Source organism: Trachemys scripta, chromosome 11 (genome assembly GCF_013100865.1).
Source record: "Trachemys scripta elegans isolate TJP31775 chromosome 11, CAS_Tse_1.0, whole genome shotgun sequence".
Taxonomy (NCBI): domain Eukaryota; kingdom Metazoa; phylum Chordata; order Testudines; family Emydidae; genus Trachemys; species Trachemys scripta.
The window spans coordinates 75,234,136-75,249,585 of NC_048308.1; the positions used below are offsets into that span (position 1 = coordinate 75,234,136).

The 15,450-nt window shown below is 60.5% G+C and overlaps 1 protein-coding gene across 1 annotated transcript; it reads left to right on the top strand.

Annotated features, from left to right (window-relative positions):
- The first annotated feature begins 1,624 nt into the window (after positions 1-1,624).
- LOC117885021 lies at positions 1,625-13,862 on the top strand. The gene is given in 11 exon segments (XM_034786095.1): positions 1,625-2,184; positions 2,648-2,926; positions 4,347-4,628; positions 4,948-5,244; positions 5,813-5,912; positions 5,993-6,123; positions 11,318-11,596; positions 12,169-12,450; positions 12,793-13,089; positions 13,372-13,471; positions 13,562-13,862. Coding segments are annotated over 11 exon segments (2,397 nt in total). The 5' UTR covers positions 1,625-2,135.
- The last annotated feature ends 1,588 nt before the right edge of the window (positions 13,863-15,450 follow it).

Below are 15,450 nucleotides of genomic sequence, written 5' to 3' on the forward strand. Positions count from 1 at the left end.
CTGGGGGGTGTTGTGATGGCTGGGGGGGTCACCCTGTGGGACTGCCCCCCCTGCTGTGGGGCAGCAATTGTGTGCTCACTCTGCGCTGGAGGAAATAGGGGACTCTGTGGGTGACAAGGCTCAACCCCCAGACCTGCCCTGACCCCAGCAAATGGCTTTAGAGACGAGCCCTACTGCTGAGGATGAATATGGGGAGCTTCTCTGTGGAAAAGCAGCGTCTGCTCCAGGGCTCAGTGGGGGAAACCCTGGCACAGTGGGATCCCCCTGTGACGGTGCCGCCATAACGATTTATGGAATATGCTTATGAATGTATCTAGCACATAACTAGACTGTGTTTTATGCTACATATGCCATGTTAAATATCTATGTAAAGGTCGTGATCTACTGAATCTATTGTTCCTATTTGTATGCACGTATCGTTTTTGTACTTGAAGGTAGGAATATTGGCTGTGTACTTGCTTGATAGCCTTGGTAAAGCATTTGGTCAGCGTCTTGAGAAAGGGGTGTGCAAATTAAGTGCTCAATCAAGAACCACTTAAGCCAACAATGAACTCGAAGATGCCAATCCACATCGGAGCTTTCCCAGGAATGTGGCTGGGCTGGTAAGAAACTCAGTCATGCATGGGCATGTGACTTGCCCATGTGACTCTAAAACTCCATCTTGGAGCTGGACTTTGCATAGGAGAGAGGAAGGGGTCTCCACCCACAAGAGAAAGTCTGTTTAAACCCCTGGGAGACTCCTCCGTTTTGTCTTCAGCTGGCTCAAGAGAGAGCCTCTCCACCCCCAAAGATACCTGAAAGAAACTGGAACAAAGGACAGTAACTACAGGGGGTGTGAGTGATTGCTGGACCCAGGCTAGAAGGGGACTAGTCTGTAAAAGGAAGCTTACTGGAATTACTCTAAGGGTGAGGTTTTATCTGTATTCAGTTTCTTTTAGACATAGACTTCCGTGTTGTATTTTATTGTACTTGGTAATTCACTTTGTTCTGTCTGTTACTACTTGAAACCACTTAAATCCTGCTTTCGGTATTTCATAAATTCACTTTTTACTTATTAATTAACCCAGGGTATTATTAATACCTGGGGGGGGAGTGTACTCAGGGTGTCAGCTGGGCCCTCTCACCCCCTCAGCTTACAATTGGCCCCTCCCTCCTTGTGCTCTCCGAGGCTGTTGGCGCCTCATGCTGCCTCCCCACCCATTTCCCACCCTTTTCCCTCACTCCCTCCTGCTGCCTCGTTTGACACCACCCAGCGACGAATGGCGCTAACACACAGCGACACAGTACGAGGGGGCGGGGTCACAGAGTGGGAGGGGCTAATGAGCGGGAGGGTGGGGCAGAGAGTGGGAGAGGGCTAATAGGAAAGAGGGCAGGGAGGGAGGGGCTAATGAGTGATGGGAGGGGAAGGGGCTATTGGGAGTGGGAGCGGCAGGTGGGGTCATTGGAATGGAGGAGCAGTGAGGGGAGGGGCTATTGCAATGGGGAGGGACTTATGGGAGGGTGGGGAGGGTCTATTGGGAGAGGGAGGGGTCAGCAGGGAGGGATGTTGGGAGAGAGAGGGGCAGGCAGGTAGAGGGAGGGGACAGTGGGAGGGAGGGCAGATGGGGGGGCTCTGCCCTCCCTTCCACTCTGTCTCTTCACCCCGATCACCCCCATCACTTGGGGGCAGCCAGGCCCAGCCCCACAGCGCAGGCCTGTCACTGCAGCGGGAGTGGGGGTGGACTCCCTCTCCATCCCCCCGAACCGCCCCTCCACGCTAGGCCAAGTTTGGCTGCAGTGCCAGGGCCGAGGGTGCTGCTGTGGGCAGAGCCCCGGACAGGGTGAGGAGCAGGACATTGGCCACGCATGCGAGCCCTGCGTCCCGGCCCAGTTTGCCTACGTGCGGATCCAGCCCTAGTTCTGACCCTGCCGCCGGGGATCCCCCCCCCGCGCTGCCGTCGCTCCCCGACTCCCTCTGCCCTGATTGGCTGGGGCTGGCAGCTGTGGGCACAGAGCTGAGCAGAGACAGACAAAGAGAGAAGTTGGTGGCGAGGCTTGTGGCCTGGGGAGGAACCGACAGCCTGTGGGCGACCCTGGGCCCCTCGTCCCATTGCACTGACACTGGCCAGAGCCGGGATCCCGCTTCCCCTGCCTGGATGCTGCTCCCTCTGCTGCTCCTCCCCTGGGCATGGGGGGCCCTGGCCGGTAAGTGGGGACCCCCTTCCCTGCCCTTTTCGCTACTGGCGGGGTTTGTGCCTGATATAATGCCAGGCCAGGGTGGGGCAGCACCACATAAGAACATAAGAACGGCCAGATTGGGTCAGACCAAAGGTCCATCTAGCCCAGTCTCCTGTCTGCCAACAGCGGCCAATGCCAGGTGCCCCAGAGGGAATGAACAAGTGATTCATCCCCTGTCGCTCATTCCCAGCTTCTAGCAAACAGAGACTAGGGACACATCCCTGCCCATCCCGGCTAACAGCCACTGATGGACCCGTCCTCCATGAACTTCTCTAGCACTAGTGACCCTTGCTGGGGTGCAAGAGGAGGGGGGAGGCAGGTTAGGGTTCAGCAGGAAACCCTGGAGCTGGGGAGCATTAACGAGACTGAGACGCCTTAATCTCTCCTCACCCGCTTTGTCCTCCCCTTGTTTCCTCTCCCCTCCCCCCAGCCTCCCCTCCTGTCCCCGCAGGGTCTCTCACCCTCCGGCTGCTCAAAACCACTGTCTTCCACAACGCCAGTTCTAGGAACATGGAGGGGCTGGCCCTGCTCGGGGACCTGGAGACCCACTCCATGAATTGCAGCACCTGCAAGATCCGCTTCCTGCAGCCCTGGGCCCAGCAGGGCCTCACTCCGAAGCAGTGGCAGGACCTGGAGACAGTGCTCCATGACTATCTGTCCAAATTCATCCTTCTTATTAACAAAGTGGTTAAGGCTGAAGAAGAGCACTGTGAGTATGGAGCGGTCCCCACACCCAATAGGGAGCTGAGAACTGACACACTCACTGCAGTAACTGCTTGTCTCCTGACAGGGTGGATCAGGGGCAAGACAGCCAGTTCCTGGCCCTTGGGTTGAATGGAGCCGGTGTGCCCTAGAAGGGAATGGCCCCATTACCCATTCTCCATCCTGCTGAGCCAGTCCCCCAGCTCTGCGGCCAGGTTGCATCCTGTGCACCCTAGAGGAGAAAAGCCCCATGTGCCATCCTCTGAGCATGGGCACATGGTTTTTCACAGCCATCTGCCCTACCAAAGGCTTGTTCATGCCACTGGAACCTGGCCAGCCTGAACATTGAAATCTGACACCTTCAACACAAGAATTGGAAAGGCAGGAAATGCAGAGCTAAGCGAATCCCACCCCCACCCTCACAACCAGCTCTGCCCAGTGGGATGGGACAGACCCAGCTCACCTCTTCTCAGCGGCTCAGCCCAGTGTCTGCGCTGGGTGTCTGGTGCTGGAGCACTAAAAGCAGGTCCTCGGGCGAGACTTTCTCTCAGGAACCCCTTACCCACCTGCCCCCAAATTTGCACCACAAAGTGTCCCCTGCACCTTGCTGGGGCAGAGCTAGTTTCAAGGCAATCTGCCTAGGCATGTGCGTTTCCCGACAGAGTGACAGCTGGCCCTGCGATCACAGCTCACCCCCACAGGAACCTCTCGGCGACAGGCTCAGACAGATGCTCCTGGGGGGGGGGGGGGCTCAGAGGTTTCTGCCTCTCCGGCTGAGTGAGTGTGCGACTCGGTGTGTCATGCCCTGGGACATGGCTGAGGAAACAATCGCTGGCAGAGGTGTGAACTCTCTGTGGGCACAGGTGCATGTCACCGCCCGGCGTACGCACCACAGACAGAACCAAGGCCCAGGGACTTTTGTAACGCTGGGAAGCCAGACCTGTCCTTGCTACCGGTGCAGAGCTGAGCTCAAGGGAGCCCAGGGATGTACGTTTATTGAGGCTCGGGGCCATAATTTTCTCTAGTCTATAGCATCACAAAGCACTTTTTAAAAAAAGTAATATTTAAAAGGCAGGTGATTTGGGTGGGGGTCTGTATAACAGAAAACCCATGACCAAGGGACCCCAAATTTGCACCACAACCTCTGTCTAAGGCCCCGATATAGTGCAGCGATTTCTGAGCCAATCTGACTATGTGTATGGACCTCAGAGCACTTTGAAAACATCAGCTCTAAACAGAAACCGCAATGTGCCCTTAACTCCATCCAGAACCGCCCCACAATCCCGCTGCCATCTTGTGGCCAAACATCCTCATTCTACCTGACATTATGTCTTTATTCCCCCGTCTTTCTGTTTCTGCCCCCTACCTCTGGCACCCTGGTGACCTCCTAATGGCCTGTCCTCATTGCCCTGCCGTTCTTGTTCCAGACCCCTTTGTCATCCAGGCCTCCATCGGCTGTGAGCTCCACCCCAACGGCACCTCACGGCAGTTCTGTGACGCCGCGGTGAACGGGGAGGATTTCCTCAGCTTCAATGTGGACGAGGGCGCCTGGGTCGCTCAGCACTGGCATAAGCTGGCCCTCAACTCACGGGATTTTCTTAACCAGCATAAGAGCACGATTGCCATGGCTCAGTTTCTCCTGAGAACAACGTGTGTCAATGAGCTCAAGAGCTTTGCCCAGTACGGGAAAGAGTCTCTGGTGAGACAAGGTGAGGCTGGACACCGCTCCCTGCTCACTGAGATGGGGTGCGGGGGCTGTTTAAACAGGGACCCCTTATATTGTGTACAAATGCAGCTCTATCTGGGCTGGAGCGCAGTAGTGAGTTCACAGCCGCACTGCACAGCAGTTTAAGACAGGAAGTGAAGGGGGATTCCTTCAGGAATGGTAACTGCGGTATTGGGGTCTGGCCAGGACAGTGGGGCCAACGCCTGACCCCGGGGAATGGAGCTGGGCTTGGCTAGTGAGTTCCTGAGGCTCAGGCTGAATCGTCCCCTCTCCTCCGCCCCGTCTCTCTCCTCCTGTTTCAGAGCGGCCGGTCGCCGTGGTGTTTGCCCGAGCGCCTCCCCCAGCCGGGACCCCCGCGCCGGTACTGCTGGTTTGCCGGGTCACCGGTTTCTACCCCCGGCCCGTCCGCGTGGCCTGGCTGCAGGACGGGGAGGAGGTGGGGCCGGGCGGGCGGCTGAACTCCAGCGGGATCCTGCCCAACGCGGACCTGACCTACCAGCTGCGCAGCTCCCTGGCCGTGGGGCCGGGCGCCGGGCACAGCTACGCCTGCCGGGTGCAGCACAGCAGCCTGGGGGGCCGGAGCCTGCTGATCCCCTGGGGTAGGTGCACGTCCCTGGGGGGGGGGGTCGTGGTCTCTGGGGACTTTCCCTGCACGTCCTGAGTGGGACGGGGGTGGTCCAGGCAGCGAGATGGGGTGCAGGGAAGCAGAGGAGGTGGGTGGGGGGTTGTGGGGATGGACCAGGGGGAGCAGGATGGAGGAGTTTAGGGGGGACATGAATGGGGTGGGGGGAGAGATCTGTGTGGAGTGGACTGGGTGGAGCCAAGAGAGGCAGGGCTGGGGAGGGCTTGCGGTGGTTTGGGAGAGGGGCAGGGGACTAGAGGGGAGCAGTACTGGAGCAGAGGGAGGCTGAGGGGGTGGGACTGTGGGAGGACCAGGTGGGACTGCAGGGGCGGCTGAGGGAACAGGGTCCATATTCCTGTGTCCATTCCCAGTGGGTCACGGGTGGTGGCAGTAGAGGGGACTGCGGGAGAGGCTGAGGGAACAGGGTCGGGGGGGCTGAGGGCAGTGGGTCGGTTGAGATGACCGGGGTGGACTGTGGGGGAGGCTGAGGGAACAGGGCCCACACTCCTGTCCCCGTTCCCAGCACGGCACCCCCTGTGTTACAGAGCAGAGCAGGTCCTGGGGCCCCGGCCTGGCCGTGGGCATCACCCTGGGGGTTGTGGCCGTAGCCGCTGTGGCCGTGGTGCTGTGACGGAGCAGACGCAGGTGAGTCCTCTCCCTCTCTGGGGTGGGGGTGGGGGGACCGTTACACCCCCTAACCCATCCCCTCTGCTCTCTCCTTCCAGGGGCTACCAGGACATTACACCAGGGGAGTCCAGGCCCTGAGGGGATGGCACCGGCCCAGGCGTGGGGATCAGCCCCTCTCCTGGGGACATGGACCTTGGGGCTGGATCTGTGCCCGGCTCCAGAGCTCAGGGCCCCGAGGGCTGATTTGGTTTGGAGTGCTGAGAGATCGGGGCCTGGGCTGGGGGGTTGGGATTTCCTTCCTCTGAGACGTTCGGGGCATGTTGGACATTTGGGAGCTGTCACAGAACGGGAAATTTCCCAGAACGGGAATTCGTTCAACTATTTTGAACGAATACTCCGTTACCCCAACGTGCTACACGGTAACTAGGTGGCAGGGAAAGGTTGTATACTCTGCAGAGACCCAGATGTGACAGATGCCAGCTGTGGGGCCTGCGCCCCATGTCCATGGAGAGTCTGAGAAGATAATTGCCACTTCAATTGCCTGGACCTTTGGTACCCGGCAACTAACGACCATGGGTGGCTGACCCCTCAGCAGGAAGCCTGCCGGGTATGCCCAGTAGGGGAACAAAGGGCTGAGGAGGGGCCAGGTCAGGGGTGTGTGTGTGTGAAGTGTGGAGGGCTGGAAGCTGGGGCTCTCTCCTGAGCTGGGAAAAGGAGGGGTCAGAGGGCTCTGGGCTGACCAGGCTGAAACCCTGCTCTCTGCGCTAACCACGGGCTGTGTACGCTGCGGTGCAGCCAACTAACAAACCCTTCCGCTGCCCCACGCTGGCTGAGTCCCTGCCGATGTTGTCGGCAGGGCAGCACTCCCTTTGGGTGCACAAGGCTCTCTGTGTCCTTGTAGTAGTAGGATTTTACGCTTGTACTTTGTATAATTGAGAATGAAGGATAAAGAATAATAATGCAGCATTTATTAAATGTACTGGTGTATGATTTCACCATATTCTGCCAGCCACCCTTTCTGAAAGGAGGAAGGAATGGGCCGAATGGGCCATTGGTAAAGATGCATCAGCCAGAATCTTGTGTCTGAAGCTGATTTCAAGGCAGTAACAGACCTTTAGGGACATCACCACTTTGTTATAGGTTTAGCATTTTGAAATAAGTAAAAGAATGCCATGATTGTTTTCTCCTGCATTGCAATTTGATGTTCCTATTCAAATGCTCTGTGTAAATCAATCCTGTTCTGTGTGTGAATAAGGAATGTGTGAGTTAGAAGATAAGTGGATAAAGGATAAGATAAAGGATGAGAAAAACAATTTAAGAAAAGAAGCACTTGTCAAAGGACAATTCAGCATGAGGGTGCAGAACTCGTTGGTCCCAATGAAGTAAGATCACTATATAAACAGGGGGCTTTGCCATGAAACTTTGGGTTTGTCCTGCCAAGACTTCCCCGGAGCATTGTGTCACGACCGACAGAACCCGGCTCCTCCCTACCCATAATCAACCGAGCTGGCCACTAGATTGATCTGGACTGGTAACTATGACATCGACTGGCAGGACAGTGTGTGTGTGTGATTGAACGCATATGCTAATTGTTGTATTTCCAATAAACGTGGCGTGTTGCCTTTTCCCCTGAAAAAGAGCCCGTGTGCTTCTTATAAGCAAAATATCCCACCCAGGTGGACTTGCTGCAGGGAGCTCATGGCGTGAAGCAGGGTGCTGACGGCTCCGAGGTTCGGTTCCAGGAGGTGAAGTCACGTCACTTGCCCTTGTCAGAGAGAGAGAGACACTAAGTGGGTCTGGCGCCCTGAAGGGGCCCTCCCAGGGACATTACCCTCCTAGGGGTGCCAGCTCCGATCGGCTGTTTGCGGGATGGAGTGGGAATTGTCTGTAATATTTTGTATGAATACGGTGTGTGCCTCTGTTTCTCCTATATGCTGCATTGTTCGCTGGTGTGGGGGAAAGGCTGTTTACTCTTTGCAGAGACCAAATGGCGCAGAGCGTGTGGACTTCCTGCCTCTCAGCAAGGGAGTTGCGCCCCATTCCCCTGGCCAAGAACACGGACTGAGGAGGGGCCGGGTGGGTGGTGAGCTCACCCGGGAACTAGAGACAAAGAAGGGGACAGGGGACAAAGAGGCCCAAAGCGGGAGCCAAGGGATCTACACGGCTTTGCTGGGGCTGGGAGACCCCCAAAGGAACTCTGCTGTACCCCATTTCTCTGTGCTGGCCTGAGGGCTTCCCATACCGTGTGCCAATCACCTCATAAACCTTTGACAGGTTGCCTGAGTCCCTGCCCATGCTGGGGGGGGGCATTGCCCCCTTTGGGGTACACGTTTCTCCGAGGTGCCCAGACCAGGGGGACTCGCTGAAGGAAGCTCACAGTGTGGGGCAGGGGTGCTAACGGCTCCGAGGTTTGTCCCAAGGAGGCCGGGGTACCCAGGGGGGGAGAGGGCGGGGGGTGTCTGACACTCCAAACGGGTCCTCCCAGACCCATGTCCAAGGCTGGGCCAATGCACCACACCTGGGGAGCTGTCACAGAGGGGTCCAGAGAGGAGATAACCCAGGAGCTCAGGGGCTGGCGTCTGAGCCGGGATCCCAGGGGTCAATTCCCGGCTCTGCCAGCAACTCCATGTGTGACCCTGGGCCAGTCATTGAATTCTCTGGGCCTCCCTCCCCAGCTGGACCATGGGGACAATGGCCCGCCCCTGCCCCACAGGGGGTGGGTGCGGGAGGGTGAATGCAGCAGAGAGGGGGAGGGGCTCAGAGACTGGGGGGCCTGAGAAGTCCCTTAGGGAGATCGATGGTGGGAGCAGCCTGGGAGGCCGAGCTGTGACTGACCCACGGAGACTGAGCCCCCGCTCTGGTGGGGTGCCTGGGGGGCAGGGCTCAGGCCCATGGGAAGGGGGAGCTCAGATCTTTTCCCTGAGACGCCAGCCCTGAACCTTTCACTAGGACTAAATTTACTGAGACAAAGCTGAGTGATCCCCCCACCCCCCGGCCTATCTCCCCCCCAGCAGCGAGGGGTTTGGGGCAGGAGGCCAAGCAGATGGAGCAGCCCAGGCACTTTGCTGTGCCCTGTTATGGGGCGGCTGGCCCTGGGCTGGCCCCGCTCTCCAGCGTCATCCCAGCTGCTCTGGGGGCCTCAATGGGGCCATGGCAGGCGCCGGGCGAGTCCTGCAGCCCCACCCCAGACCCTACGAGGGAGAAGTCTGGAACCGAGCCCTGCTGGGGCCGGCTCTGCCTGGTGACTGGTGACGCTGCCCAGCCCCGGTGCTGACTGGCCGTTGGGCTGGGGGTGCCCAGCCCCAGAACGATGGGCGTAGTCCCGGGGCTGGTGCTTGGAGCTGCCAACTCCCCATGGCAGGAAGTCGCCAGAGACACCCTGAAAAGTCACTAGATGGTGCTATTTAAGCATTCAAAACGGCATCAAAATGTCACTAAACAAAATGTGCACAGGATTCAGCCGAGAATTAGCGGCGTGTCTCTGCCCGGGCCAGAGGACACCTGCTGAACACGAAAGCCGCCGCGATGCTGGGCAGGCCCTGCAAAGGGTTCAGTCCCATGCTCCAGTTTCTCCGCGGTGAATCTCATGCAGAAGCAAAGGTCCCTACCAGGCCAGCAGTCACTGGAGCTGTCTAGACACGCGCAGCTCCCATCTGATCCCTTCCCTCCCTCCCAACCTCCTTCCTCCCCAGACAACTGCACCCCGGGCAGACAAAATGCGCGCACCGGCCTGCCGACGGAGAGAATCGACGGGAAGTTCAGAGAGTGCAGAGCCAGCGCTTGCAGCAAAGCCCCGGCCATCGCAGGCACGGTTTGGGGGAGTGCTGGCTGGGAGCTGAACCCTAGGATTCAGGGGAGGGGTGACCCGCTGGTGGGATTTGATGAGCACAAAGAATAACCTTTTCTATGGCTGGAGAGAACAAACGGCCCCTCTTGGGCAGCGCGGAGCGATTTCCACCGGAGCCTTTTGTCAAGGCAACATCTGCTCCGGGGGAGGCAGGTTCACTTTGCCTGGGGCAGTTCATCCCCACTGGGGCCAAGGGAATCTGGGCCGCGCCGCCAGGGAGCAGAAACCCGAAGGGAGGGCTGGAGGGGCAGCCAAATGCCAGGTTAAGAAGTGGGGGGACCCCAGCCCTGCCTCATGTAACCAGGCCAGCCAGACACCCTTTGCCAGCCCCTACCAGCTGAGAGACACCAATGGAGCCAGTCAATGATCAAATAAACTCAGCTGCCAAGACTACCCGGCCGGAAAAGGAGCGCCCAGCATGGGTGCTGCTTTCTGAACAGCAGCTGGGAGTGTCCTCGGCCCGGGCAGGGGGGGGCACAAGCTAGTCCCGGGGCAGGCCCAGCAGAGACCCAAGGACTCACCCAACTAGACAGGCCGGCTTCCCCCTCCTGGGAGCGGGATTTTGGTTCGGTAACATTCCAGTGGCCAAAGGCTCAAAGCTCTGTTGACAAATGGTTTTTCCTGCCTCACCCTCGCCCAGGGAGCGGCGCCTGCCCGTGTCACAAATGGTTTTAAGATCATAACTTTTCCTCCTAAGGGCAGTTGTGTTCTCCCCTCTTCCAGCCTCTCCATTGCCCCAGGGCAGCGCTAGGGGCTGTGCTGCAGGGGGCGGCGCGGGGGGCAGCAGGGGGCTCTCCCCGGGCAGTCAGGGGTTCCCATGGCCCCAGGGCAGCGCTAGGGGCAGTACTGCAGGGGGCGGGGCGGGGGCAGCAGGGGGCTCTCCCTGGGCAGTCAGGGCTCCCCATTGCCCCAGGGCAGCACTAGGGGGTGGGGCGGGGGGCAGCAGGGGGCTCTCCCCGGGCAGTCAGGGCTCCCCATTGCCCCAGGGCGGCGCGAGGGGCTGTGCTGGGAAAAGTGGTACCCCAGGCCGGAGGAGATGGAGGGGGCATCGCACACACTGACTGTGGGACAGGGCCTGGTTCTGATCTTGCTGCCGGGGATCCCCCTCCCGCGCTGCCCCCCCTCCCCGATTCACTCTGCCCTGATTGGCTCCGGGCTGGCAGCTGCGGGGACAGGTCTGCGCAGACACAGACAGAGAGAATTTGGCAGAGAGGCGTGTGCCCTGGGGCAGAACCAAGAGCAAATGGGCGACTCCGGACCCTTCGTCCCACTGCCCTGATGCCCGGATCCCCCTTCCCCTGCTGGGATGCTGCTCCCTCTGCTGCTCCTGCCCTGGGCATGGGGGGCCCTGGCCGGTAAGTGGGGACCCCCCCACAGTTTTTGCTACTGGGGGGGAGGGGATGGTGTAAAGCCAGGGGTGCGGGGTGCGGGGGACAGCACTGTGCTGTGTTAGTGACCCTTGCTGGGGGTGTAGGAGGAGGGGGGAGGCGGGTTAGGGGTCAGCAGGGAGACGTATTAATGTCTCTCCCCACCCACTTTGTTCTCCACTTGTTTTCTGTTACTTCCTCCTCCGCAGCCTTCCCTCTGGTCCCCCCAGGAACTGTCACCCTCCAGGTGCTCCTCACCGCCCTGTTCCCGGACGCCAGCTCTGCGCACATACAGGTGAAGGCCCTGCTGGGCGACCTGGAGACCCACTCCCTGAACTGCAGCACCTGCGAGATCCGCTTCCTGCAGCCCTGGGCCCAGCAGGGCCTGACCCCGAAGCAGTGGCAGGACCTGGAGCTGGTGATCCATCGCTCCCTGTCCGACTTCATCCTTACCGTGAACACAATAGCCCAGCAGCAGGGAAAGGGCTGTGAGTATGGAGCGGTCTGAGGGGATCCCTTCTCCCGCCCACCCGGGGTGCTGAGAACTGACACACTCACCTGGCCCTGGCCCTGGCCCTTTGGCTGATTGGAGCCGGCATCCCCCAGAGGGGAAACACCAGCTCTGGGGCCAGATTGTAGCCTCCACTTCCTAGAGGGGAAAGGCCCCGTGTCCCACTCCCTGAGCCGAGCCTCCTGGTCTTTCCTGACGTACCCTGAGCCTTTGAAAAGCAGGTCATTTGGGGGGTCCGTATCTCAGGAACCCCATGACCAAGGGGCCCCAAATTTGCACCACAAACTCTGCCTCAGGCCCCGATGTAACGCAGCGATTTTCGAGCCCATCTGACTGTGCACATGAACCTCAGAGCACTTTGAACAATCAGCTTTAAACAGAAACGGGCTGGCGTCACTCCAGCCAGAGGCGCCCCACAATCCTGCCGCCATCTTGTGGCCAAACGTCCTCATTGCACCTATCATGCGCCTTTATTGCCCCATTTCTCTATTCCTGCCCCCCGGTAATCTCCGGACGCCCGTCCTCATCCCCCTGCCCTTCCTGTTCCAGACCCCTTTGTTACCCAGGGCTCCCTCGGCTGCGAGCTGCACCCCAACGGCTCCTCGAGGGGATTCTATGACACCGCGGGGAATGGCGAGGACGTCGTGAGCTTCGACGTGGACGTGGGCACCTGGGTCGCTCGGTCGGAGGATAAGCTGGCGCTCAACGCCCGGGACCTTCTCAACTGGGATAAGAGCGCGTCCACCAGGCTTCAGTTTTTTTTTAGAATAACTTGCATCTATCTGCTCAATATGTTTGTCCTGTACGGGAAAGAGTCTCTGGAGAGGCAAGGTGAGGCTGGACACCGCTCCCTGCTCGCTGAGATGCAGCCACCTCTGGGGTGGAGCACAGGGGCTGGTTATACATGGCCCCCTTGCCTGGAGTACAAATGCAGCTATATCTGGGGCGCAGCACAATAGCTATTTCACAGCCGCACTGCACAGCAGTTTAGGACAGGAAGTGAACAGGGTTCTGTCACCACTGGTAACTGCAGGGGGCAGAATTGGGGTCTGGCCAGGACAGCGGGGCCAACGCCTGACCCCGGGGAATGGAGCTGGGCTTGGCTAGTGAGTCCCTGAGGCTCAGACTGAATCGTCCCCTCTCCCCCGCCCCGTCTCTCTCCTCCTGTCTCAGAGCGGCCGGTCGCCGTGGTGTTTGCCCGAGCGCCTCCCCCAGCCGGGACCCCCGCGCCAGTACTGCTGGTTTGCCGGGTCACCGGTTTCTACCCCCGGCCCGTCCGCGTGGCCTGGCTGCAGGACGGGGAGGAGGTGGGGCCGGGCGGGCGGCTGAACTCCAGCGGGATCCTGCCCAACGCAGACCTGACCTACCAGCTGCGCAGCTCCCTGGCCGTGGGGCCGGGCGCCGGGCACAGCTACGCCTGCCGGGTGCAGCACAGCAGCCTGGGGGGCCGGAGCCTGCTGATCCCCTGGGGTGGGTGCACGTCCCCGGGGGGGGGGGGGTCGTGGTCTCCGGGGGCTTTTCCTGCACGTCCTGAGTGGGATGGGGGTGGTCCAGGCAGCGGGATTGGGGCGGAGGGAGGCAGAAGGGGAGAGTTGGGTGATGGACCCGGGGAACAGGATGAAGGAGCTGAGGGGGACGGGACAGGACTGGGGTGTGGGAACAGGGTGGGGGCTGTGGGGAGCGCGAATGGGATCGGGGAAGAGAGCTGTGTGGAGTGTCCCCGTTCCCAGCACGGCACCCCCTGTTTTACAGAGCAGAGCAGGCCCTGGGGCCCCGGCCTGGCCGTGGGCATCACCCTGGGGGTTGTGTCCGTAGCTGCCGTGGCCGTGGTGCTGTGGTGGACCAGACGCAGGTGAGTCCTCTCCCTCTCTGGGGTGGGGGTGGAGGTTGGGGAACTGTTACACCCCACCCCTAACCCATCCACTCTCCTCTCTCATTCCAGAGTCTACCAGGATGTTAGACCAGGGGAGTCCAGGGCCTCAGGGTGCGGCCCCGGCCCAGGCGTGGGGATCGGCCCCTCTCCTGGGGACATGGCACTCAGGGCTGGGTCTGTGCCCGGCTCCAGAGCTGAGGGCGCCGAGGGCAGGACTGGATCGGGGCCCTGGGAGATCGGGGCCCTGGGTGGGGGGTGGGATTCTTCTCCCTCTGGGACATTCAGGGGACGTTGGACACTTGGGGGCACCGTGGGATTGCTGGGATCCAGGATCCATGGGGACCCGGCGCTGGCCTGTGCCGTTCAATAAACCCTTCAGGGAGGGGCTGCCCAGCGGGCCCCCCGGGGCTGTAGGAGCCAGGCCTGGGTGCCGGGGTCAGGCCCAGCTACATACACAAAGGGGGTGGGCACGGGTGGGGGATGGGAACCAGGAGGGCCCTGGCAGGGCGTCCAGGCGGAGCTGGGTGCCCGGGAAGCAAGCGGGTTCCCCGTGGGACATAGGCCCAGCTACCCCACGGAGCCCTGACAACACTACGGCCCGCGGGGTACCGGGGAGGCCGCCCCAAGTCGCTGGCTGGGCTGGGCTGAGAGCTCCTGGGGGCAGGGCCCCTCCCGTAGCCTGAGACAGCTGGCCCAGGTCAGCTCCAGGTGTGTAAGTGCAGTGGAGACACCCTGCCGGACCAGATTACGGTGTGTCTGCCACGGGGAGCCCAGGCCCGATTCCCGCAGCCCACCTGACCACACACCCTGGTGCTGCGGTTCCCGCCCAGAGCCAGGCACCTCCCTTAGTCTTCAGGTAGGTGAGGAGTCCGGGCGCCAAGGAGATCACCCCAGCACGAAGCCCCCGACCCCGGCAGCATCGGGGTCCTGGCAGAGTCAGGCTGCGCTGCTGTGAAAACAGGAGCTTGGGGAGTTCGGGCTCAGCCCAGCCTCCCGTTCCCTTCTCACGTCCTGGCTCTCTGTCCTGGGGGGGGGGGGCTCTGACCCAGGCCCATCCCCTGAAGGCTCCACAGTCAGAGGCTCTTACCCCAGTGCGCCGCAAGGGGGTCCCACAGGCTGATGTGCTCCACTGGCAGGTGTAGACGTCCCCGTGCCGGGGGCTCATCTCCAGCATCACCAGGATCTGGAAGGTCCAGTCTCCATTCTGGAGCAGCTCCGTGGACACTAGGGTTACCATTCGTCCGGATTTCCCCGGACATGTCCTCTTTTTTGTACTAAAAATAGCGTCCGGGGGGAATTTGTAAATCACTCACAATGTCCGGGATTTCCCCCTCCCCCGGCAGAGCAGACCGAGCGGCTGGGAGGGCTGCAGGAAAGTCCCGGGCTGGACTCCAGAGCAGCTGTAGAGGAGCCGGATCCGCCCTGCATTCTGAGCAAGTGTCTCAGCACAAAGTGCAGCCCTCCCCTTTTGCAACTGGGAGCGGTTTCTGCCATGCAGCGTAGCAAAACGGGAGCGAGAGCACTTTGTGCTGATACAAGGGCAGCTCTCCCCTGCAGCCCGGTCCGGGCCAGGGGCCGGGTTTTGTTGTGCAGGGCCAGGGACCGGGTTTTGTGTGGTGCAGGGGAGCTCAGCCATGTGTCCGGCTGGCACAGAGCCCAACACCCTGTTCTGAGCAGCAGGGTAAGGGGGGGCAGGAGAAGGGACAGGGAGGTTCTGGAGGGGGCAGTCAAGAAACGGGGGGGGGCTTTTGGAGGGGAGTGGAGAAAGTTTTGGGCAGTCAGGGTACAGGTAGGGGGTAGGGTCCTGGGGGGCAGTTGGGGGGGTCTTAGGAGGGGGCAGTTAGGGGACAAGGAACAGGGAGGCTTAGGTAGGGGGTGGGGTTCTGGAGGGCAGTTAGGAGCAGAGGTCCCAGGAGGGGGCAGTCAGGGGACAAGGAGCGGGGGGTAGGGGGCTGGGA